Source organism: Elgaria multicarinata, chromosome 8, assembly GCF_023053635.1.
Source record: "Elgaria multicarinata webbii isolate HBS135686 ecotype San Diego chromosome 8, rElgMul1.1.pri, whole genome shotgun sequence".
In the NCBI taxonomy this organism is placed as follows: domain Eukaryota; kingdom Metazoa; phylum Chordata; class Lepidosauria; order Squamata; family Anguidae; genus Elgaria; species Elgaria multicarinata.
This window is the reverse complement of record NC_086178.1, coordinates 9,849,886-9,876,389: the sequence shown is the minus strand read 5'-3', so window position 1 is coordinate 9,876,389 and position 26,504 is coordinate 9,849,886. Positions and strand designations below refer to the sequence as shown.

General features: G+C 41.5%; 1 protein-coding gene across 1 annotated transcript; it reads left to right on the top strand.

Annotated features, from left to right (window-relative positions):
- The first annotated feature begins 449 nt into the window (after positions 1 to 449).
- On the top strand, positions 450 to 25,885 carry LOC134402409 (cytochrome P450 2J5-like). The gene is made up of 10 exons (XM_063131839.1): positions 450 to 620; positions 5,432 to 5,594; positions 6,462 to 6,605; positions 6,829 to 6,989; positions 10,478 to 10,654; positions 15,845 to 15,850; positions 15,994 to 16,135; positions 22,741 to 22,928; positions 24,206 to 24,347; positions 25,665 to 25,885. Exons 1-10 carry the CDS (start codon positions 450 to 452, stop codon positions 25,853 to 25,855), a joined length of 1,485 nt encoding a protein of 494 aa, XP_062987909.1. The 3' UTR covers positions 25,856 to 25,885.
- The last annotated feature ends 619 nt before the right edge of the window (positions 25,886 to 26,504 follow it).

Here is a 26,504-nt window from a genome sequence, read left to right as displayed (position 1 = left end):
GGCCTTTTGTCTAATCCAGCAGGACTCTTCTTAGTTTCATATATATATTTCATCAACATTTGATATACTGATTTTTCTGGATATTTATGTCAATCACCACCCACCAAAATGGTCCTGTGCTAGCTTTGAGCAGAATTAGACTGGCATCTCTTATTAAACCTCCTTCCAGTTATTAGAATGACACATAGCACCATTAGCCATGATACAAAGTACACCGTGCTATTGTGACACAACCTCTGAGGACCAAATTCTAAGGCTACATGGAAATGATATCAGATGAGATATTGCTTATTTGTTTATGTTGTTTTGTAATGGGAGAATATAAATAGAGATTAACAGGGACAAAGAGAAAGAAGTGGCAACATCTCTAAGGCAGGTGAAAGGCCAAAAGGGAAAGAAGAGTCAACATACCTAGACATCGTAGCAACAGTCAAAGAGAAGGCTGGAGAATGATGGGGATACGGGCACTTCTGATTGCTGTGCTGGTGGCTCTTCTGATTTTGGTCTTCCTGAGACAACTCTGGTCACGCAGACACTACCCTCCCGGGCCTCTTTCCCTTCCAGTCATTGGAGGCCTGTGGCGAGTTGGAATGAGACTTCATGAAGATACTCTCATTAAGGTACTTCTTTCCAAATAATTTATCAATACCTCATTAAGCTGAATAAGAGATTGAGTGAAGAGAATTTTGAATTCTTTCCTTTCTGAGGTGACCATGGACAATAGAGTTGTGTTAATAAAATATTGTGGAACAAATGTGATATGAAAAAGCATTTTAATATTATTTTTAATTTTATATATATAATTCAAAGTCAGGAGTTGGTTAGCCTTTTTTCACTACCTTCCTGTTGACTAATTCTCATGAAAAAAACTTTGTTGGAAAGCTGTTGGCACATAGATTCCACAAATAAGAAAGGTTTTCACTGTAATTCAATATTTATGTCATTTAAGTGTGATTTGATTTTTCTCCACAAACTGTGTTCAGGGGGGAAAACTGCTTGTTAAGGTTTATTTGTATACTATTTTAGGGCCAAAGGTTCTCAAAGTGGTAAACAGCATATTACAGTACAATTAAATGAGGAATGTATGTGAAATGTAGAAGATCTCAGGATGATGCTTATCAGAAACTATTTAATAATATCCCTCGTCATCTAAACCACTGATAATTTTACTGATATTATGCTATCTATGGACGCTATAATAAATTTAACCATACACACAATTCAGTCCAATGAGGAATTCCAGGTCTCAATTCCACTGAATATACACCAAACCCTCTTCTGTCTGTGTCAGGTTAGGTACAAGGCCAGCACCAAGTCTGCTTAGCGCTGAAGCACTCCTCACTGCCCATTAACTCTCTGCAAGACAGTAGTTTCCCACCTTTTTCAGATCAGGGAGCCACCTTCAGCCTGAACATGCATTTGGGACCCACTTCTTTTCTTTTAACCATGTATTTTGTACGGTGGTAGTGCTGTTTTTGCAATCCGCCTTTGGTCAGGCTGCAACCCAGTAGCGGGTCCTGACCAACCAATTGAAGACCAATGCACCTGGTGCTCTCCAGATGTTTGGGATTTCAGTTTCCATCAGTCCCAGCCTGCATGGCCAATGTTGATGAATCCTGGGAGTTGTAGTCGAAAACATCTGGGTGGCCTGTGGTTGTGGATGTTTGCTCTAATGGCCAGAACTGAATTTTCCTTAACTGTGTGTCTGTGTGCTATATCTCATTTTTATTTATACTCAAAAGTAAGCATGGTCCCCTGATCTAGATCATGGGCTCTGCAAAGTCATGCTGTGTTTTACTGATTCAGAAATTTCCTGACTATTGAAAATGTTTGAAGTATGACTGCTTTCTGGATGTTGGCATGCATGTAGGTTTTCTCTAAAAATAATAATGATGTAATGCTGGTGACTGAGGTGAGTAATGGATTAATTGTAATTTTTTCCCTGTTGCCATAGTTCTTTAACTTCCACAGCCAGTGGTGTATATTTTTCTCTTTTCCTCTTCCTTTTCTGTAACATTTTTGTCATTAGTTATTGCTATGTCAATGAGGTAGGTTTGTTTTTCTTGGTTGTTTTTGACTGTTACAGTTGAACTTCTGGTTGAAGTTGAAACAAGCAAGGAGGTGCTAGCCTTTAGTCCATTTTGTTCCATGGCTAATGTTTGCATGGTAATAGTAGTTTAAACTTTTCTGAATGCTGGATGCTTGTTTGTTGTACTAGATTTTTCTGTACTTCTCAACTGCTTCCTTTGTTCAGTGGTAGCATTATGTTGAATCTGTGAGTATGGATATGAGAAAGGTGATGGGGAAAGAGTGTTAAATGTTAGGAAAGGTTAGATTATTATCATCTAGTGAAGGATTTGAAATCAAAAAAGATATTTGAGGGAAGGGGAGACTGTATCACACAGAGTATACCAAAAGCTTCAAAGTACAGTAAAAACTACAATAGTAGGAATGAGTGAAGTTATTAACAGATACATAGAATGTCTCACTTGTTCTTTATTCCAGTAATTTTAGCATTAATTAATTAATTAATTACATTTTTATACTGCCCAATAGCTGAAGCCCTCTGGGTATTATGTAAAATGTTATATAGAAGGGGTTTGTCTTAATTGTGTGCTGTGAAATCAGACCTGTGACCAAGGGCATGTTTGGGTGGGCACGCCCCCTTGGGGGCTGGACAAGTTGGTGGACACACCTCCTTGGGGGTGGCTATGTTGTCCTCCTTTTTGATTTCCAAAATATGGTCACTCTATTTAAATGTATGTTGAGCAGCTAAGTCAAAGTGCTGTAGAGGCAAGTAAGTGGGGACGGGTGGCAAAATGGGGGCCAAATAACAATCCGGACGTTCAGATCTCGCTCCAGATCCGGTTCTGGAGTGGATTGTGGGAGGGTCCAATCAACCCAAACTGGATCAGGATCTGTAGCGGTTCGGGGATGGAGTGCACATTATTATTAAATACTTAAAAGGTTGTCACACAGAGGAGGGCCAGGTTCTCTTCTCGATCCTCCCAGAGTGCAGGACACGGAATAATGGGATCAAGTTACAGGAAGCCAGATTCTGGCTGGACATCAGGAAAAACTTCTTGACTGTTAGAGAAGTACAACAATGGAACCAATGACCTAGGCAGGCAGTGGGCTCTCCCACACTGGAGGCCTTCAAGATGCAGCTGGGCAACCATCTGTCAGGGATGCTTTAAGGTAGATTCCTGCGATGAGCAGGGGGTTGAACTCGATGGCCTTGTAGGCCACTTCCAACTCTAATATTCTATGATAGGGTGACCATATTTTGGAAACCAAAAAGGAGGACAAAATGGCTGCACCCAAGGGGGCATGCCCACCAACATGTTCAGCCCCCAAAGGGGCGTGCCCACCCAAACATGGCCTTGGTCACATGTCTGATTTTACAGTACACAATTAAGACAAATCTGTTCCACATAACATCTTAATGTTAAAAACACTGAAATAAAGCGCAAGTGAGACATTCAAAGTATCCAAAATGAACTTCACTCAGTCCTACTTTTGTATCTTTTGCTGTACTTTGATGCTTTTGCTATACTCTGTGTGATATGGTCTCCCCTTCCCTCAAATACCTTTTCTGACTGCAAAGACCATAGTCTTACCATTCTTAACATTTAACAATCACAACATCTTAAATCTCTTAGGTTTAAAATTCATCTGGATAAGCCTGCCAGAAGATATTAGTCTTTATAGCTCTCTTAAACTCAGATAGAGTATTAAGCTGATGAATCTCCTCCAGAAGGCTATTCCACAGTCTGGGGGCAGCAGAAGAAAAGGTCCCCTGGGTGCCCTTTATCACAATGGATGCCCATTATCACAATGCTAGACAAAGATCTTTCCCTCCCTTTATCCAAATATATCCTGAATTTTCACTGTCTCAATGTGCAGAGAACAAAAATCCCAATGAAGGACCCAAAGAAAACCCATTGATTTCAATAAAGCTTACTCCCAGATAAAGGAATATAGGATTGCAGCCTCTTCACATCTGTTCACCTTACTCTAGCAAGTGCAAGCCCCTCCTGTCAAGGACAGCTATGCACTCACAGAACCTGGGGCGTTACTAGACGAGGCTCTAGCGCGCGTTACCTTCCGCAGTCACGTCGAGGCTTCCAGATGACGTTCACGAGGATCCGCCGTTATCCTGCGGCGAAGCCTCTTTCTCCCGACTTTAAAAAAGTGAGTTTTAGGGCGCCTTTTCCTGCCGTCCCGCGGTAATTTGGAGTACGTGTGGGAGGATGTGAGGTCACTGCGGTCCGCACTGGGCAGGAAAAGGCGTGCTAAGGGGGAGTGGTCAGCGGCTTCGGTCAAGCCGCCTCCGCCATTTGCGCGCAGTCTGCCAGCTGGGGCAGTGCGGCGGAGCGTCTTTTTTTTTTTACTCACCCACTGATAGTTTGCGCAGGAACGGAGGAACGGAAAAGTGGCTAGTGTGCTGCTGGGGTGTGTGGGGGATGGGTGGGGGATGTGCGCCTGTTCTAGTGGGTTTTTTTTATTTCCCCAGTGACAGTTTGCGCAGGACCGGAGGACCGGAAAAGTGGCTGGTGACTCCTTGCGGTGGGCAGCTACCGTGGCCGCATAATGACGGTGCTGTACGCTGCCTGTTAGTGTGGGTACCAGGCTGGCAGAAGGCAGAGCTGTTTGTGGGCTGCTGCCATGGCTACGGCCAGATGTGGGTTGGCTCCTTGGGATGGGGCACAGGGCACAGAGGCGGTCATCGCCGCCGACACCTCAGAGGCATGATGGGAGATGTAGGCACAGAGTGGCCATGCAGACGATTGACCTCGGGTCATATGACACCCGCCACGACCCCCATCAGGAAGTGAGCGCATCAATGTTGACCCTCAACAGCACCAGCAGCACTTCAGCTGGCACTGGCACTGCCGCCGCTGCCGCCGCCAGGGCCGGCGGCGGCATCGCTGACGGCTGCGCAAGTTTGCGGTCTTTCGGACGTGCGCAAACCGTGCAGCGAGCGAAAAAAAAAGCCGCGGCAATCAGGCCGGTGTGGCTGCGCAACCGTGCTCGCGGCGGCAGCAGCACAACCGGCGCAAACTTCCGCCACAAATCGAAGGCAGGTGTGGAGCATGAGGCGTCACGGCTGAACGGGAAAAGCCGCTTTCACCGCTCCTCAACGACGGAACACCCGGTAGGTCTAGCAACGCCCCTGGTCTCCTGGATCATGCATCCAGCAGGTGCTCTGAAGAAAGATGGTTTCAGAGCCTAGGAGATCCAGGCACACTCAAACAAGTCAAGCCAAGCTACACTATGCTGGGACAGAACAATTCTGGGACAAGACAATACTTTGAAAATTACCAGACCTAACATCATAAACAAAAAAGAAAAACACATCTACCTCACTGCAATAATCTGATTTGTTTGATTGCCACATTTCTGTTCTCTATTTTAACCTAAATGGCAGATAGCAAAGCAATATGGAAATATTTACACTGTGTGGCTAGGACATCAACCTGCGATAGTTTTTTCTGGATTCCAAGCAGTGAAAGAAGTGCTGATCAACCATGAAGATGCATTCTCTGAGCGAACGTTGACTCCTTTCCTAAAAGTTGTAGGAAGAGAAAGGGGTAAGTTGTGAACAGTAAGAACTTGTACTGCTCCATTCTCTAGAGAAAACATAAGATGACAAAGGATTTCTGTATGAAAGTTTCCGTCAACTGGAGATATCATTAGCAAGGGAATTCAGGAAAGAGCAATTGCACTGTATTTATAGCTACTAACAGGATTGTGACATATACTGTAAAACAGAGCATCACCTTCACTCAGAAGACATTAAAGGAGACACAGACCTTTTCTGATAAAGGTTTTTAAAGGTAAGTCTTGCTGGTTGGAAAGGTGTACATAGAAAAGCCATGTGTAAAGAGCAGTCAGGCAGAAGGCATGCAGGTGGATTTGGGAAAGAAATGAAGGAGGGCAAGAGCAGGTGAGTTTTGAGGGAAATGAAAGATACCTAGGCAGGTAAACAGGTGCATGTTTATGGCACAAGGGCATCGAAGTAATATTATGTACTCCTGTAGCAAATGTATGAGGATTGAAAGTGAGTTATTCAGATTCCCCAAGACACCAGGGCAGGATCTACACTACTGTTGTAAAATGGTTTACAACACACTCCATATACAGTTTTCAAAATGTTTTCTAAGGGTTATATCCTGCTTGGTGTAGATCTGGCCCAAGTTCTATTTGTGGAACTTATAGCATATGCTACTCCTTTGATGGAAACCATAATAATGGTAAATATTTCTACCTGCAAGTCAGATACAGCTAGTCTGAGAAACATAAAAGAAGCACTGTACTTTTAATCTGTTCGTTTTTTGAAGTCTTTGTATTCTATGAATGAATTAGGATATATGAATGCCTCTTCTAGTTCAGGAACCTAACCATTTTTTCTTGAATTTTAAACATAATCATTTCCCATTGTTTCTTGATGACATAAGGTATTGCATTTTCAAGTGGGCACACCTGGAAGCAGCAGCGAAAGTTTAGTGTAGTGACTCTGCGGAAGCTGGGAAAGAAAAGCATGGAGCACCAAGTACAAGAGGAGGCCCAGCAGCTTGTGGAGATTTTTGCACGCGCAAAGGGTATGTAATATCAGAAGGTGATGCAGGCACATGTTGAAGTCTGCAGAAAACGTTTTGTGCTCTGTACACTGGAATACAATTTCATTCCCAGTACTTGAGTTCTAACACAAAAATACATACAAAGGAGACAATTGGGCCAAGATCCCAATTGTCTCCTTATGAAATCCCACTCTGGGTATTAATAGGAGATGCTGGATTAATATAAATATGCCTCCATTTTCAGGGCAGCCACTTGACCCTTCCTTGGCCATCACCAATGCAGTCTCCAATGTGATTTGTGCTGTGACATTTGGACACCGGTTTTCTCTTGAAGATGAAAAATTCCAGAAACTGATTGAAGTCCTTCATGTTGCCTTAGCATTTCCAGGCAGCATCTTTCATATTGTGAGTAGGCTTTTTTCTTTCTTACTGACTCAGACAGGACTCTGTCTTTGATCCCAGTCAAAAAAGCACATTTCCCCGAAATGCACATGAGGTGGGTGGGTGTTGTGCATTTTTGCTAGGGTGAATTTGCAGTAATGTAAACTGTGCAAATTCAGGAAATGGGGGAAAATCTGATTCTATCAATAAATCAATGATTGAACGAAAGGCACTTAACAATCTGTGAAACACAGAAATAATGGATTTTATAGAATCTGTGCACCCCTATAGTTTCTAATCTCCTTCATAGAATTCCCTTTTTCATGTACACAGTGACAGATGTATGTAGCAGGAGAGTGACAGAAAACAGAAGCAGCAACTGACTGTTGTTGGAGGGTGGGAAGGGGTTCAGTAGAAGCTATGTGGGTTAGGAGACTTCAATAGCTTTAATGTTGTAGAAGTGATCTAAATCGATTCAGCCTTCTTTATGGGTACATTGAACCACTCCTCCCTGGTTTGCCTGTGGCACCCTATTCTGCAGAGGGTGAGCTGGGATATAATAGAGGTAAACCAGTTTACATGGGGGAGAGAAGCTCACCTTTGAAGCAGCATCAGTGGTTACGTTGGAGTTGGAGTTACGTTCTCTGGCAACTAAAAGAGAAAAAAAAGGGTGACCCTGTTCAGATGACATGCTAAGGCACTGTGGTTAAGCATTTGGAGCTAAACATTATGGCTTAGTGTGTCATGTGAGCCATGACTTAGCATCGTGGCTACATAACCATGGTTCAAATATGCTCACTATTTTCTGCAAAAGTGTTATTGACCCCACCATGGTTTAGTGTGTAGTCTGAACAGGCCCAGTGTCTCCTCAGGCTCCATCACTGCTGCTAAGGTAAGCAGCCCCTTTGTTGTTGTTGTTTATTTGTTCAGCCGTTTCCGACTCTTCGTGACTTCATGGACCAGCCCACGCCAGAGCTTTCTGTCGGCTGTCGCCTCCCCTAGCTCCCCCAAGGTCATGTCTTTCACCTCCAGAATATCATCCATCCATCTTGCCCTTGGTCGGCCCCTCTTCCTTTTGCCTTCCACTTTCCCTAGCATCAGCCTCTTCTCCAGGGTGTCCTGTCTTCTCATTATGTGGCCAAAGTACTTCAGTTTTGCCTTTAATACCATTCCCTCAAGTGAGCAGTCTGGCTTTATTTCCTGGAGTATGGACTGGTTGGATCTTCTTGCAGTCCAAGGCACTCTCAGGATTTTCCTCCAACACCACAGTTCAAAAGCATCTATCTTCCTTCGCTCAGCTTTCCTTATGGTCCAGCTCTCGCAGCCATAGGTTACTACGGGGAATACCATTGCTTTAACTATGCGGACCTTTGTTGTCAATGTGGTGTCTCTGCTCTTAACTATTTTATTAAGATTTGTCATTGCTCTCCTCCCAAGAAGTAAACGTCTTCTGATTTCCTGGCTGCAGTCAGCGTCTGCAGTAATCTTTGCGCCCAGAAATACAAAGTCTGTCACTGCCTCCATGTTTTCTCCCTCTATTTGCCAGTTATCAATCAAGCTGGTTGCCATAATCTTGGTTTTTTTGAGGTTTAACTGCCACCCAGCTTTTGCACTTTCTTCTTTCACCTTTGTCATAAGGCTCCTCAGCTCCTCCTCGCTTTCAGCCATCAAAGTGGTGTCATCTGCATATCTGAGATTGTTAATGTTTCTTCCTGCAATTTTAACTCCAGCCTTGGATTCATCAAGCCCAGCACGTCGCATGATGTGTTCTGCATACAATTTGAATAGGTAAGGTGAGAATATACAGCCCTGCCATACTCCTTTCCCAATCTTAAACCAGTCCGTTGCTCCGTGGTCTGTTCTTACTGTTGCTACTTGTTCGTTATACAGATTCCTCAGGAGGCAGACAAGATGACTTGGTATCCCCATACCACCAAGAACTTGCCACAGTTTGTTATGATCCACACAGTCAAAGGCTTTAGAATAGTCAATAAACAGAAATGGATGTTTTTCTGGAACTCCCTGGCTTTCTCCATTATCCAGCGGATATTGGCAATTTGGTCTCTAGTTCCTCTGCCTTTTCTAAACCCAGCTTGTACATCTGGCAATTCTCGCTCCATGAATTGCTGGAGTCTACCTTGAAGGATCTTGAGCATTACCTTGCTGGCATGTGAAATAAGTGCCACTGTCCGATAGTTTGAACATTCATTAGTGTTTCCCTTTTTGGGTATGGAGATATAAGTTGATTTTTTCCAGTCTGATGGCCATTCTTGTGTTTTCCAAATTTGCTGGCATATGGCATGCATCACCTTGACAGCATCATCTTGCAATATTTTAAACAGTTCAGCTGGGATACGGTCGTCTCCTGCTGCCTTGTTATTAGCAATGCTTCTTAAGGCCCATTCAATCTCACTCTTCAGGATGTCTGGCTCTAACTCACTGACCACACCGTCTGAGCTATCCCCGATATTATTATCCTTCCTATACAGATCTTCCGTATATTCTTGCCACCTTTTCTTGATCTCTTCTGTTTCTGTTAGGTCCTTGCCATCTTTGTTTTTGATCATACCCATTTTTGCCTGGAATTTACCTCCGATGTTTCTAATTTTCTGGAAGAGGTCTCTTGTCCTTCCTATTCTATTGTCTTCTTCCACTTCCACACATTGCTTGTTTAAAAAATAATTCCTTATCTCTTCTGGCTAACCTCTGGAATTTTGCATTTAATTGGGCATATCTCCCCCTATCACTGTTGCCTTTTGCTTTCCTTCTTTCTTGGGCTACTTCCAGTGTCTCAGCAGACAGCCATCTTGCCTTCTTGGTTTTCTTTTTCTTTGGGATGTTTTTTGATGCCACCTCTTGGACAATGTTGCAAACTTCTGTCCATAGTTCTTCCGGGACCCTATCTACTAAATCTAGTCCCTTAAATCTATTCTTCACTTCCACTGCATATTCATTAGGAATATTAGTGAGCTCATATCTAACTGATCTGTGTGTCTTCCCTATTCTCTTTAGTTTGATTCTAAATTGTGCAATAAGAAGTTTGTGATCTGAACTACAGTCAGCTCCAGGTCTTGTTTTTACTGTCTGTATAGATGTCCACCACCTTTGGCTGCAAAGGATGTAGTCAATCTGATTTCGGTGTCGGCCATCTGGTGAAGTCCATGTATAAAACCGTCTTTTCGGTTGTTGGAAGAGAGTGTTTGTTATGCACAGTGAGTTGTCCTGGCAGAATTCTATCAGCCTATGTCCCGCTTCATTTTGTTCTTCTAGACAGCCCCTACCCCGATACAAATCAGTGAACCCTTTCACTTCTCCACCCCAGAGTCCTTTTATTGTGGGTTTCAGAAGAAGATGCTAAATCCAGCTTTGCAATAAATGAGATTACAATTAATATGTCAGGCTTCAAGAATATTCCAGAGAATGATACTGAAGTGCTAATCCAAAGGGGTTGGCTAGTGTTACCCAGCCTCCTCCTTGATGATGTCAGGATTTGGCTTTTGTCTTCCCTATAGTTGTATGAAACGTTCCCATGGATCATGAACCATCTTCCAGGACCTCACAAAAAGGCCCTCTCCGCCCTTGAGATACTGCTTTCACATGCAAGGGAGGAGATAGAGAAGCATAAGGAGCAACAGTCCTTTCATGAGCCACAGGATTACATAGATTTCTATCTACTTCAGATGGAGAAAGTAAGTCTATACTGTACCTGAAAACTACTCATCCAAGTTATTGTATTTCCTCCTTTGACTACTTCTTCTGTAAAGTATCATTCCATTTCCTTCTGTGACTGGATAGCCATATGACTCACAAGTAATTTCTTCTAGACCTCATGTAATATTTTCATGCAGATGCCCTCCCGAACTTCACCCATATTAAATTAAGATGCTAATGTGAGTTATAATCCATACTCAAGTGCATCCACTTGAATATCTATAAAAAAGAAAAGTAGGTATTTTCACAACTCCGAGGATAATATGGTTGCTGTTGCTGAATGGAAACCTATGCCTCAAGGCTTCATGCCTATGCAACTTTGCTTCTATACTAAATAAATAACCTTGGATTAGGGCCCATTCTGCACAAAAATACATATTGAGAAAACTAAGAAGAGTAATCTTTAATCCTCCTGACTGTACAAAGTAATTTCTTGATTATATTTTAATTCCACATTACTCTGTGATGCTGATGTAGGTGTTCATAATTTCCACTTCATGTTATCCACACAACGTCTGTGGAGTAGGTTGTGTTACTCGCTGAAGATCACCCAGGCATCCATTGAACTTCATGGCTGAGCAGGAATTTGAACCCATCTCTTACCCATCTATGTCTAACACTTTAGCCATTATGTCACAATGGTTTTGCTATATAAATGGGTAAACTGTGAAAGAGCCATTAATCTGGGTTAGCTGATCTTGAAAGTAAACAGTAATATCACAGCACAGATTAAGCATGAAGCATCTCAGTTCCAGCGCCAAAGTGTCAGGACATACGTTGGTTAAGCAACTGGGCAAGACAAGGTAAGTGAAATTACCTAACTATTTAGTTACGTAAAGTACACATTTATAATTCAAAATTCATAGACAGCTGCTGAAGCCAAAACAAGGCCATATCAAAATCCCAGAGAAGTAATCACTTAGTAGAGAGCTAAATCAGGGGGGAATCCAGCAAGAATTTACAGCTCTTGCTATAAGATTATAGAGTAGTTGAAAAGAATCCCTGCTACATATTTTAACTCATCCTATACTATAAAGGAGGGGGAAGCAATTCATAGCTCTATATGGAAAGGAACCACTGTACAGGACTAAATGTTGGAGGCACTGGCAGCACTAGAAAAAAATTCAGCAGGGGACACAGCAGGGCAAAGTGCATTTCTAGGTGGGTGATCTGTGACCCATATGTTAAGATCTATGAAAGAAAAATGGTGGTATATCTCACATTAAAACTGCAATCCTAACCATATGTTCTGAAATAAATAATATATACTGATTAATTTAGGTTGTTGTTTTTAATATAGCATGTATTAGCCAAATTCAATTTACATTAAGGAAAAAGGCTTTCAAACAAGATAGAGTCACTACACAAGCATTTCCTTGGCATACAGATTAGACAGACAGAACACTTTCATTAGAAAACAGTTACTTTTCAACCAGTGCTGGCAGAGCCAGGAAGGGAGACTCTCAGTGTAATAGTGGTGACAAAAGATGAAGTTCTCAGACTTATCAACAAATTGAAAGCAAGTACATCACCATGGCTGGATGGTATCCATCCTAGAATTCTCAAAAAACTCAATATAAAATTGCAACATGTCCCTAAGCTCAGCCTCTGTGGCCATAGCTAGATGGGGCGAAATCCCAGGGCGATCCCTGGGATCATCCCTGTGCATTCACATGACAAAAAGGGGATCCCAGGATCAAGGAGGGATGACCCCTCCCTTGCCCCAGGATCTCTCCCTCCCCTTTAGGCCCGGTTTTTCCACGGTCTCAAGATGAGCCAAAGACCACAGAACGTGTGGGTGGGCGCCAGAGTTTGTCCCGGCCCCTTGCGGTTCCTCACGAGGAGCCAGGACCCGTGCACGTGGTGCAGAGTTCCTCAGGAGCACTACTCCCATTGGGGGTGGGGGAGCAGGGAAAGTGATTGTATTTTTAAAAAAAAAAAAAACCTACCTTTTGCGCATGAGCATTTGTGCACTGCTTTTCCTTTAAAAAAATTTAAAATGGTGTACACAATGCCTCTCCTTCTGAGGTCGTCACGCACCACATGTAAACAGAGAGGGGATCTTGTGATAAAACCATTGTGAGATCTTCACCCCTCCAGCGCGGACTAACAGGTAGGTCTAGCTAAGGCCTGTACCAGAAGACTGGAAGATGGCCAATGTAACAACAATTTTTAAAAAGGGATCCAGGGGGGATCCAGGAAATTACACGCCAGTTAGCTTGACATCTGTTCCAGGTAAATTGTTTGAAAGCATTATTAAAGACAAAATTAGTAAGGTCCTGCTGAAGAAGAATCAACATGGCTTCCGCAAAGGCAAGTCCTGACTCACTAATCTCCTAGAATTCTCTGAGAGCGTCAACAAACATGTAGACAGGGCTGATGCACTGGACATTGTTTACTTGGACTTCCAAAAGGCTTTTTATAAAGTGGGGTGACCATATTTTGGAAACCAAAAAGGAGGACAACATGGTCGCCCCCAGGGGGCGTGTCCAGTACCAAGGGGGCATGCCCACCCAAACATAGCCTTGGTCACATGTCTGATTTTACAGCACACATTTAAGACAAATCTGTTCTACATAACATCTTAATGTTAAAATCACTGAAATAAAGAACAAGTGAGAGATTCAATGTATCTGAAATTAACTTCACTCACTCCTACTTTTGTAGGTTTTGCTATACTTTGAAGCTTTTGCTATACTCTGTGTGTTACATTCTCCCCTTCCCTCAAATATCTTTTCTGACTGTTGTTGGATCCTGGAATGGATCCTGGTTATGTTTTCCATTGATTTGTTAATTGCTGAGGATCTGGAGCAACAGAAGACTCAGCAGAAACTTAAAGGTCAACTCTGCACCTGGACATTGAGTGTCATAATTGAATAATTGTTTAACTGATTGTCTTCAATTAAGGGTAGCAAGGAGTTGCATCATTGTACAAGTTGCCTATAAAAGTAAATATATTTTCATGTGCAAGAATGAATGAAGGAAGGTATAACTTCCATGTCCCTCATGTGAGCTGAATTGACTGACCGTTTGTAAGTATTTGTGTCTGTATTGCCATAACTAAATTATATATGTATTTGCCAGTAAAAAGGTTTATTTTAACCTATTCAAATCTCTGTCTTAATTCATGTCTTTGCTGACTTGGCTGAGAACCGCTGTAATCTCTGCTAGTTTCTGTAAGGGCCCAGACAGAAACTTAACACAAAAGGTTATGTGCCAGAAGCCCAGTCTGTGCAATAACTAAACAGCTTATAAAGCCATAATTCAACAACTGTATCTTCACTCATTGCAAGCTGCTGTTGTTGTTAACAGGGTTTGCTACTGGCCCCAGATCTGTTTCAAATTTGTTATGGCTGAAGCTCTACCTAAAAGCTATCATGGTGCCAACTTTCAGCTCTTTATCTTTAAAAATGACAGCTTAAAAAAATAATAATTTTAAAACCTTATTTAAAAAATCCTAAGAAATCAATGGATGAACAGATCTGTTTCAAATTTGGTATAGCTAAAGCTCTACCTAAATCCTATCAGGGTACAATGTTTCATCTCTTTATCTTAAAAATTACGACTTTAAAAATAATAATTTTAAAACCTCTATTTTTAAAAAATTCCTTAAAAAATCAATGGATAAACGGATCTGTTTCAAATTTGGTATGGCTAAAGCTCTACCTAAGAGATACCATTGTGCCAAGTTTCATGACTTTATCTTAAAAAATGACAGAGTTATAAGCATTTTTGTTAATTCCCATTAGAGCTGCTCTTTGGAAAAAAGTCAGATTTCCCCTCCCCCACCCGGATTTGCCATCAAAACCCCAGACAAATCCGGGCAAATCCGGTCATATGGTCACCCTGGATAAAGTCCCTCACCAAATCTCCTGAACAAACTTCGCAGTATTGGAATAAGAGGAGAGGGCCTTACAGATCAGTAACTGGTTAACAAACAGAAAGTTGAGAGTCCGAATAAATGGCCTCACATTGGGCCTCCCTCCCAGGTGCCACCTCACTCAACTATGATTGGGTAGAGATGTTGCATGGCCCTGTTCTTTTCTGGGGTCTTCTCAGGGTGCATAGAGGTGGGTAGAGGCCCTACTCATGTGGGCCCCAGCATTGCCGTCCACCTTGCCTTCATTACAACCCACAGAGTTTGCTGCCAAGGCAGGGAAAGCTACAGCCCATTCCTGAGCAAGGCCAGGCCATCAGAAGGGTACAAGAGCCGGGCAGAAAAGGGATAGGCCTTAAGTTTGAGGAGGACAGGCTGGTTCTTTCCTGTAACTCAAGGGAGGTGATCCGCTGGACTGGATAAGGGCCCACGCGGCACACACACCCTCATTCTTTCTCACTCCATTTCAGCATGTTTAGTGGCAATGTACAGCCTTTCCTCCTAATGGCCTCTTTCCCTCACCCCTGTCCCAATGCCAGGTGAGGGGAAGAGGAAGCTAACCTCTTTTGACAGGCTTGGTAGATGGGGTGTCTCTGGATCACAGGCTTGGTTGACTGGGTGTCTCTGGATCACAGGCCCTGTTTAAATCCCAATCTTTTGTCAGCCTCATTATTTCCCACACTCTACATTCCTGCAATCAGACATGTGACCAAGGCCATGTTTGTGTGGGCAAGCCCCCTTGATGGCCAGCCATGTTGGGGTGTCCTCCTTCATAGTTTTAATTTTTGTGAACCGCCCAGAGAGCTTTGGCTATTGGGCGGTATAGTAATGAAATAAATAAATAATATATAAAAAATTTTTTTTTTGTTTCCAAAATATGATCTCACTACTTTTGCAGCAAATGGTTAATGAGTGTAGTCACCATGGTTAGGAATGGTTCACACAACCTGCTAACCCACAACATTTAGCTGAAAATGCTTGCCCTACTAAGGCTTAGTGTGTCATCTGAACAGGGTCAGTGGATGCATAGTCAATACTTAACGTAGATCAGTTATCCCTGATATCCTTTAACCACCCTATTGAATTCATAATCAGGGTTACTAAGGAGTGAGAAAAGGGTGTTATTGAGCTTCAGGAGTATGTAACACATGGCATTAGTTATTCCACATTAACTAATGTGGAGTTCAGTGTATATCTGAGATAAAACATATCACACCACACAAAATTTCTTCACCAAGCACAAATGCAATCCAGAGATCTTCACATGCAGTAGAATATACGGTTTGCACAGGACAGAGTACAAGGAACTCAAAACACTCAACTATGAGACATGATTTGCTGCTAGGATGATATGGGTGGTTAGGAAAGTAAGGAAGTGCAGAGGGACAGCCTATAATTCATTCTAAATTAAATTTTACCTTTCCCCACTTTCAACATTAGAGCAGAAATGATCCCAACTCTACCTATGATGAAGAGAACCTGGCTCACTCCATTCACGACTTCTTTATTGGGGGAACAGAGACAACCATCACTTCTCTGAGATGGGCTTTATTTCTCCTGGCAAACCATCCAGATATCCAAGGTGAGAGAGGTCTGCCCCATGGGAACAAGGGCCACTCTTGATCCCTATCGTGTCACTCTTTGAAGATTTCTTACCTATCAAATGATGTGCTAAGAAGAGGAAGCTTTAACTATTTTATATCTGTGGGCATTGGGTGGTATAGAAATGCAACAATTATTTTTTATTCCTTTTTATTGTGAATAATTAAAATAACAGAACAAAAATTATGAAAATAACATTGCACATATAGGAATATCTTCATTTTCCCCCAGCCATTTAAAAAAAAGTGGGGAAAGACAGGGGGAGAGTTATGCATAGGTTTCAAGATAAGCAGACCATATAGCCATGTATTTATCCACTCGTAAGTTGCGCCTATATAACATCTGTTCAAATTTCGATAATGTGGTTAAGTCCTCAGTCCATTGCATTATGGGAGTTGAGCATTTGTCCTTCCAACAGGATAATAAAAGTCTTTTAGTTGTCATAAGGGCTTTGAAAATTCATTTGTGCTAGCCATGTGCCGGCCAAGAAGTTGGTAGGTAAGTTAGGAGGACATGGATATACTACCGCATTATAGGTTGTTTCAGTACAAAGTTTTATCCTTTTTATAACCTCCTCCCAAAAGGGGGCCACTATTGAGCAACACCAAAACATATGAATTAAAGAAGCATTAGGTGTATTACATCTCCAACAGTTAGGAAAGTTAGACAGACCCTTATTGAAAAGGCATTGTGGAGTCCAGTAAACCCAAAACAGGATGTCTTTGCTGAATAAGACATAGCCTAAAGACCCTTAAAAGCTTCAGATACAAGCTTCTCCGCTGTGGCACCCTGGTTGTGGAACGAGCTCCCCAGAGAGGTCCGCCTGGCGCCTACACTGTACTGCTTTCGTCGCCAGCTGAAGACCTTTTTATTCACTCAGTATTTTTTTTTAATAATTTTTTTTATTTTCTACAATACTTAAACATACACATTTACATTCACATAAAAACAACAACAACATACTACATAATGTTCAATTTGAATACAAAATCTTATCTTAATAACATAGTCAAAATAACCTACAAGTGCACCCCCCACCTCGGGATCTCATTCCTGATTCCAGAATCTCATACTTTCTTCTGCTGGTGGTTTCCCACTTCCTTTAGAAAACACAAATATTAGGAACTGTTTCCAAATTCCTTCAAAATCATTTGATTTAGCTATACCTCTTCTCCATTTAATATTACTTGTTAATTTATCATTAATAGCTATATCCCATACTTCTTTATACCATTCTTCAATAGAATATTCCCCTTGACTCTTCCAGTTCCTAGCTACAATCAATCTTGCTGCAATCAACAAATTTGTTATCAGTTCCTTAGTTTCCTTTTTACATTTAAAATCTTCTTCAAATAGTGACAGCAATGCAACTTTTGGTGTTCGTTCTATCTTCATTTCCACAATTTCTTCAATCTCCAAAAACACCATCTTCCACAATTTCTGAACATAGTTACATTCCCACCACATATGCAAATACGTTCCTTTAACCCCACAACCTCTCCAACAATTTTCTGATTGCTGATTGTTTATCTTATTCAATCTAACCGGAGTTAGGTACCACCTCCATACAATTTTATAATAATTCTCTTTTATTCTTACTGACATATTTCTCAACGCTCTTTGTTTCCATAATCCCTCCCAACCCTGTTGTCCTATTTGTACCTTCAAATCTGTCTCCCAAACCATTTTACCCGAATTATCCACCGTCCCTTTCTCTACCAATATTCTATATAATTCACTCATCAACCCTTTTAACACTGTTCTTTTCTCCCTTTCATTATCTTTCTTAACTATTAGTTCCTCGAACTTTGTTAATTCTCTACACTCTCCATTATCTCTTACCCACTTTTTAGTCCACTGTTCTAATTGCCTATAATTTAACCAAGTTAATTTTTTATCCTTCAAAACCTCTTCCATATCCTCTCTTGTACTCATTCCTCTTAACCAATCCTTTAATTTCATTTTATTTTTTTCTATTAAAACTTTACTTAATCTACTCTTTAATTCCTCCAGGAAATTCTTCAACATTATTACTGGTGACAAAGGAGAGCCTCTTGGAAGCAGCTCCCCTTTATATTTACTCCAAATTTCCCAGTGAAACCTCAAGAGCGGGTTATTTATACTTTCCACCCATTTTTTTTTCCCTTCCATAAAAAATACATTTTCCAATTTAGTCTCTATATTACTCGTAATTTTTTCTTCCATCCAATCTAATTCCCCTAATCCTGTAATTGCCTCCACTATATATCTTAATCTATTAGCTACATAATATAATTTAATATTCGGGAGACCCAATCCTCCCTTTTTTTGGCTCAAATACCATTTACTTTTATTTACCCTCGCTTTCTTATCACCATTGCAATAATTATTTATAATCCTTTGCCAACTTTTTAGCTCTAATTCTGAAATTTTTATTGGTAGCATCCTGAACACAAAATTAATCTTTGCTAAAATCTTCATTTTTATTAATGCTATTCTTCCAAACCAAGATAAATTTAACCTTTTATATTTTTCCAATTTTGCTAAAATCTCTTTTTTAAACACATTTAAATTCTCTTTCTCTAAACTCTCTAATTTCTGCGTAATTTTTATTCCCAAATATCTAATCTGATTCTTAACTCTAATTTCTCTTCCCTTTTCTTCCCAATCCTTCTCTTCCTTTTTAGTATAATTAAACAACATCAATTCTGATTTAGACCAATTTATTTTTAACCCCGTAATATCCTCAAATTCTCTCAATTGTTGTTTAATTCTCCCCATCTTCTCTATTGGATTCTTTATCATCAACAACGTGTCGTCTGCAAACATATTCAATTTAATTTCCTTCATACTACCTATTCCTTCAATCTCTTCATCTTCTCGTATTGCATTCGCCAATAATTCCATTACCATTACAAATAGGACTGGATTCACTCAGTATTTTAACACTTAATTTTAACTTAAATTTAAATATTACTGTTTTAACTCTGTATTTTAATCTTATATCAACTTTGCTGTGTGGTTTTATCCTGGTTGCGCTTTATACTGTATTTCGTAACTGTGTTATTATTATTATTATTATTATTATTATTATTATTATTATTTATTTATTTATATAGCACCATCAATGTACATGGTGCTGTACAGATTACACAGTAAATAGCAAGACCCTGCCGCATAGGCTTACAATCTAATAAGTGTTTTAACCTTGGGTGTTTTATTGTGGTTTTAATTTTTGTGAACCGCCCAGAGAGCTTCAGCTATTGGGCGGTATAAAAATGTAATAAATAAATAAATAAATAAATAAGATACAGATTCTAAGACAACAATCCGTTGATTAGGCAAAATAGGACACACCAATTCTCTATTCCAATCCTGTCAATTTTGCATGAGAGAATGGATCAAAATGTAATTGACATGATGCCATATGCCATACCTCTCTATCAGCCAAGACTGTAGGAGAGGGTTGTTTATTCTAATGTGTCGAGAACTGAGTTCCATCCATTTGGAAGAGGCTCTAACTATAAGGATTTGAAAACGGACCAGGGTGGCAAATCTAAACAAACTGGAAAAGCCAGAAACATAGTACAAGCCAATAGATAGGCCTGATGGTACAAAGCAAGGTCTGGAAAACCAAACCCACCTTCTTTAATTGGAAGTTGCATCCTTTTCAAGGATACTCAGGGTGAAGACAAGCTCCAGAAAAATATATGAAACAAAAGGTTAAGTTGTTGAAAATATTTGCCAAGTATAAAAAAAGGAATCCCACATATAACATAGAGAATTCAAGGTACGATGTAAAGAACATAAGAACATAAGAATTGTCATGATGGATCAGACCAAGGGTCCATCTAGTCCATCACTCTGTTCACACAGTGGCCAAACAGCCATTGGCCAGGGATGAACAAGCAGGACATGGTGCAACAGCTCCCTCCCAACATGTTCCCCAGCATCTGGTGCACACAGGCTTACTGCCTCAAATACTGGAGATAGCACTGGAGATGTTACCTTAAGTGTGTTGATTTCCCCCCATAAACTCAACTTTAATGGTGCCCATCTATCCATATCTCAAGCAATCTCACTGATCAGCTTATTTAAATTTATTTTAATCAATTGAGATATATCTCTGGGTATGAGTATTCACAGATAGGTAATAAAATCAGGGCACCTGATTTTATGAAAATTAGCCATCACACTATAAAATATGCTGTCTCCAATCAGCATCAATTCAGACATTGATCAACTACTATTCTGTTTAATTGTGCATGCCAGTGGTTCCACATATAGATCATATATCAATGGAAAACATGGACATCCTTGCCTAGAACCTCGCCCAAGCACAAAGAAAACTGACAACCAACCATTGGTCACAACTTTTGCTCTTGGGGTCGAATATAAAATTCTAACCCACTTCAAAAATTCCATTGGAAAAACACAATTACTCAATGTAGCAAGCATAAACTTCCAATGGACTTGGTCAAAGGACAAAATAAATAAATTACTCTGACTGTGCCTCTTAGAAAAGGGTAGGGTAGGGTAGGGGCGATAGCTCAATGCGAAAGAGCACGTGTTTTGCAAGAAGACATTTCCAGGTTCAATCTTCAGCTTCTCCAGGTAGAGTGAAGAATAAATCCTGCCTGAAATCCTTGAGAGCTACTTCCAATCAGTGTCTGCAATACTGGGCTAGATGGACCCATGGTCTGACTCAGAATAAGGCAGGTTCCTATGTCCCTTGAATCTTTCTCAATGGAATGGGTGGATCAGCCCGAACCAGTTGAAGCCTGATCTGGAATTTCTCAAATAAATGAGTTTATGAACATCCTTTAAGAGGCCAGGACCAGAATGGCCTACCACCCATTAGCACAAAATACATCATCACAGTCTCAATAAAACTGTTTAAAAAGAGCGTCATCAGACAACCAGTTATAGTATGTTTATTCCTAGCCACTAATGGGTTTTCGCAGGTCCTTTTCATGACGCCATCCATGTCTTGCTCATTCTGCTCATTTTTCCATTACAAAAAAGTAGGGCTGTGCTCCGCTTTGCTTCAGTTCAGAGAAGCGATAGTGGAATGGCCTGATTCGCTTCCAACAAAGTTGGAGATGAATCGGGTCGGGAGGCTGCGCATTGAGGCAAAGTGGTTCACCTTAATCCGGAGCTCCAGATGCAGGTAAGTGTGGGGGAGGGGGACTCACGTGGCGGCGGCGGCACAGTCCGTGCAGCGACGGCGATGGAGCCATGTAAAGGGATGGGGGGAGGGGGGCTTACCTGCCTCCATCACAGACTTCAACTGAGGGCCAGGCCTCAAAGCAGAAGCAGGCCTCAAAACAGAAGCTGGCCCTCAGTTGAAGCCCGCGATTGAGGCAGGTAAGGGGGTGGGGGCATTTCGCTTACATGGCTCTGCTGCCACCACCACTGTGCGGCAGTGGCAGCGGCGGCGGAGCCAGGTAAGGGGGTAGGGGGTAGGGGGGTTTACCTGCCTCCGTCGTGGTCCATCACAGACTTCAACCGAGGCCCTGGCTTCAAGCCGGAAGAGGCTGCAGCCTTCTCTTCCGGCTTCAACCGGGGCCTCAATTGAAACCCACGGTGGACCATGACGGACACAGGTAAGGGTGGGGGGTTGGATTACCTGCTGCCACCGCCATCCATGCAGCAACTGCGGTGGAGCTGGATCTCGCTCCACAGAGTGGAGCGGGAGATGGGTGGATCGGCCCGAACCAGTTGAGGCCTGATCTGGAATTTCCATATCAGGCCACGAAGTGGTTCGGCGGGTCCATGAACAGCCCTACAAAAAAGACCGAGAAAATCTGATTTTTGTCTGTAATGAAACTTGCTGCCATTTCCTGCTGTGTGCAGGAGAAGCAGTGTGATGAAAAAACCCACTGAATGGGGCACGTGGTGGTTGCTTGCTGCCTCTTTTTTCCTTGCATGAAGAAAGAGGAAGCTGTTAGTCCCTATTTTGGGACAGAAGCAGGAGGTAAAGTGATTGTAGGGAAACACAATTTCCTCACATCTGATGATGCTCAAGAGTGAGAAACAAAGAACTGGCAGTCGTAACAAGTCTGAGAGATATAACAACATTCAAAAGTAGTGCAGTAGACTTCATAAAATGGAACTCAACTTTTGCTCCAACATACATTTTGGGACCTGGTTCTGACTATATTTCAATAGTGTGAGCACTGGAGGTTCAACCTAACTTAGGTGAGGCAAGGTCAAGCCTTAGGAAACACAGCACTCCTGGCAAGAGGTGCCTCTGGTGCTCCTCCCCCACCCACATGTTGGCACCCTACTCAGCTCTGCTTAAGGCCACCCTGAGCTCTGGTTTGGTCCACCCTGAACTTGGCACCCCGCGCTATTACCCAGGATCAGGCTGTGCAGCCCAGTTTAGCAATGTAGTGGTTACTGTGTCAAAATGAAACACTAATAACCAACAAATGTTTATTAATTGAGTGCTTTAAAAGTGATTTTTAATACCTTGGCATGTAAACCACTTAGAGATTTTGTTATATCAACTCATGTTGAATAAATATTTGTCAAGGAGTTTTGAAGATTTATGAAATAAAGTCATATCTAAACTAAAGCTTCCATTTTCATTATTTTTCTCAGACAAAGTCTACAAGGAGATAGAAGATGTTTTTGGTTCATCTCATTCCATCTGCTACCAAGATATAAAGAAACTGCCCTACACTAATGCTGTGATTCATGAGGTGCAGCGTTCAAAATATGTCATATTATTTGGGGGATCAAGACAATGTACAAAGGATGTGAAAGTGAACGGTTATCTCATTCCTAAGGTACAGAATGCAGTGACTGCCCATAGTCACAATCCTGAATCTCAGGAGCATGGAGCTTCAGAAGCTTTAAATTCCTTTTTTATGGGTTCAAAAATACACATCTGAAGGTTTTCAAATTTACAGCTGTAAATATCCAGTGTTTATTATAGAAAGGACATTCGAGATCTAGGGCCAACGTAAACTCCCACCCCCACTTCCTACCCACCCGCATTCCTCCCGTGAGCTGATTGCAACTAGGAAAGGGGCATTCTGGTTATTTTCAAGGAGGAGGTGAAAGGATTAGAAGAATATCAGTGGCTACACCTGGCGGCTTAAGTCCACCCTTTCCCTTTTAAAACCTGCTTCTCCAGGCAATTGAAAGTATGCAGGCAGGCCTCCCTGTCTCTGAGCCCCACCCCCACCCCGATACAAAGTAAAACCAAAAAGCACCTGCTGGCATCATCCCAGGGAAATGTTGGGGTTGGGAAATATTTGGGGATTTGGAGCTGTTGCCCTTAATTTTTGTGAATCACCCAGAGGACTTTGAGTATCGAGTGGCATAGAAACGTAATGACTGAAATTAACACATGCTCTGAGGCAATTCTCTTAACGGGCTACATAGGAAGCTTTTAAAAAGGAAAAAGGTTTGAATGACTGAAGATGTAGCCAACAGAAAACACTCCCCCGAAATGTTTTTATTCCTTTGGGGCAACAACTATATAGAATAGCACCATATTTTTTATAGAATATGTCTGTTTTCTGGGAATTCTGCTTCTTTTTGGAGACACCAGACCGCTGCAGCACAGCTGACTCAGCTGTTTTGTGAGCCTAGTCATGCGGATTCCCTGAATTCTGGGTACTTACTACATGCATTTTTGGATCTGAGAGATTTCCACAAATGAGGGCCACATATTGTGCTAATATGTAGGATTTGTGCAAATTGTGTCCAAAATTTGCATAATTTGCACAAAATGCAGCTGAAATTTATGCATTTGTGCAAATTACAGGCATAACTTGCACAAATTCAGTTTTAATTGATGCAAATTCAGGAACACTGAACATCCACTAGCTGGCCCAATTCACTGCAAGCCAAGTCAGGTCAGCAAGCAGAACACGGAACAAAGTCAGTGTGTGTGTGTGAACTGAGGAAATCTTGTTGAGCTCTACTATCCAACTGGAGTCCTCCAACATATCGAGTCTGGAGTGAGTCCTCTGGTGATTAGTACTGTAAAAGTGGGGGACAATCCTGGAAGGTACTGTTCTGCCTTCATTCTCTGTCTAACATTCCTTTCTTGCAGGGGGCATATATTATTCCAGATCTGCGCTCTGTTCTTCTTGATCCTGAGCGGTGGGAGTCTCCTGAAAAGTTCAACCCTAACCATTTTTTGGACAAGGATGGAAATTTTGCAGCTAGAGAAGAATTCCTACCATTCGGTGCAGGTAAATGCAGAAATCCAGACCTGCTTGTGATTCATAGACAGGTTTTCTGAGTTAGATTCAAAGTACAAAGCCATATATACTCCTTTTAGGCTGTTATTTTCTACAAAGAGCAGGTCCCTTTCTTCTGAGTAAACATTCATAGAATTGCACTGTTACTGATGGACTTTGGGAAATGATTGTTTAGTCATAGTCAATGAATTACATTCCCATTTAATACGTAGAATCGTTCAGTGTTCTTTATTAGTGGAATAGCTGAAAGATAAATTGATGTCATATTTGGGATGATGAATTTTCTTCCTTTTCCATGAGAGAATAGACTGCACTTGCATTATGTCAAAGTACCACCCTGGTACTTTCACCTCTGAATGCAAGCAGCTCATAAAACTTCTCTACATAAGACATTTATTGTGCAATTGTCCTTCCCTACTCCTGTTCGTTTTCCAGTTCCCTAGATGATGATTTGGTCTTCAAGTGTAATTTCTGCAACTAACCAGAACTGTTGTTTTTATACTGTTTTTTATGTGTGTTTTTTAAATTGTATACTTTTAATGTTTACTATTTTTAAATGTTGTAAACCGCCCAGAGAGCTTCGGCTGTGGGGCGGTATATAAATGTAATTAAATAAATAAATAAATAAATAACCAGCACTTTTTAGTGATGTAGGGAAAACACAGCATTCAATTGGGGAAGGGGACAGGTTTTAATAGTTAAAAGAGGGACATCAGAAATTATTATTATTTTGTTTGATGCTACTGTATAAAAGATGAATGTGCCCAGCTGCTATATATAGGGATTTTGGTTAGTTTTGGCATTTATGCCAGAGTCCCACCTAAAGGTTATGTAACATAAAAGCAGAGAAGAAAGCACTGCTCAGATGGTGCTCAGTTTTCAATTATACAATGAAACCAAAAGTGGATGTAGCAAATTAACAGTGGATCAACAGCCGCAAGTAAAAAAACCCTCTTTCTCAGTCCCATTCCCTGTGATCCCCATTGTTTAAGTTAAGATGCTCTATGCATTTCTCTGTCGTAAGTATTTCCAGTAATTTTGCCTGCGTTGAAACTGTATAGAAGCAGTTTGAGCTACTGGTGGAGCCTTGGCCAAAGCCACACCTCTCTGAATGATGCCAACCAATAGAGTACAAGGGAGTTATAGAGGGGGCAGCTGTAGGAGGGGCAGTTCCTCATGGGTTATTTTGGGGTGTGAGGTGGGGAAGGGGCTTCCTTTCTCAGATGCACGTGTTGTTCCAGGCTGGGGGAAATGCTCTGAAGAAGAGATTGTTACTCAGTGGCTGTCTTTCCTTTCCTTTCTCCACAGGGGATCGGGTGTGTCCTGGGCAGCAGCTAGTGAGGATTGAACTCTTTATCTTCTTGACCAGCCTGCTGAGGATGTTCAGGTTTCAGCTGAAAGGAGGCGTGAAGACACCCAATCCGTGTGTTCTGAAAGGGATCACATTATTTCCCCATCCTTATAAAATCTGTGCTGTTCCTCGCTGTAGCTCATCATAAACATATATATGTATTTAGAATAGCTTACTAATTACCGCAAATTTTGCCCTCCTTACTTTTCTGCTAAGAAACCCCCACCCTGACTTTGCTGTTCATGCACACATGCTGATTTCTTTCTGTTGAGAGAGATCTTTGCTTCTCATTGCTATTTATAAGAGTACAAGGGAGGGGGGTTCACGGACACATTAGTAAATGCTGGGGTGGGGAAGTAACGGGGCAAGTAGCACACACATACACTTGGGATCTTAGATGCTTGGGGGTGCAGAGGTCTAAATAGGCATAATATAGTACATAGGAATAAGGAATACACATAAGGTGTAATCTAAGCACATAAAGGGCAAGAAATACATGCAAGGCTACAGCTGGAGATAATAAGTTGATATCAATAGATAAGTTAGTCAACCAGGCTTGTGACAGATGCCAGCTGACTTCTTCTGTAAAAGGAAATGGGGACAGCAAAAACAAGGTTATGAAGGGACACGTTGTGGTTTAGCGATTTCTTGCAGTTGGAGAAAGGAGAAGTAAGAAAGGGCTACTGACCACAAGAACAGGGAACATAACTTCCTTTGGAGTAAACAACTTAAGCACAAGAACAAGGAACTTGAACTTTCTTTCACATAAACGACCCACTGTAAAGGGGAGGGGGGGT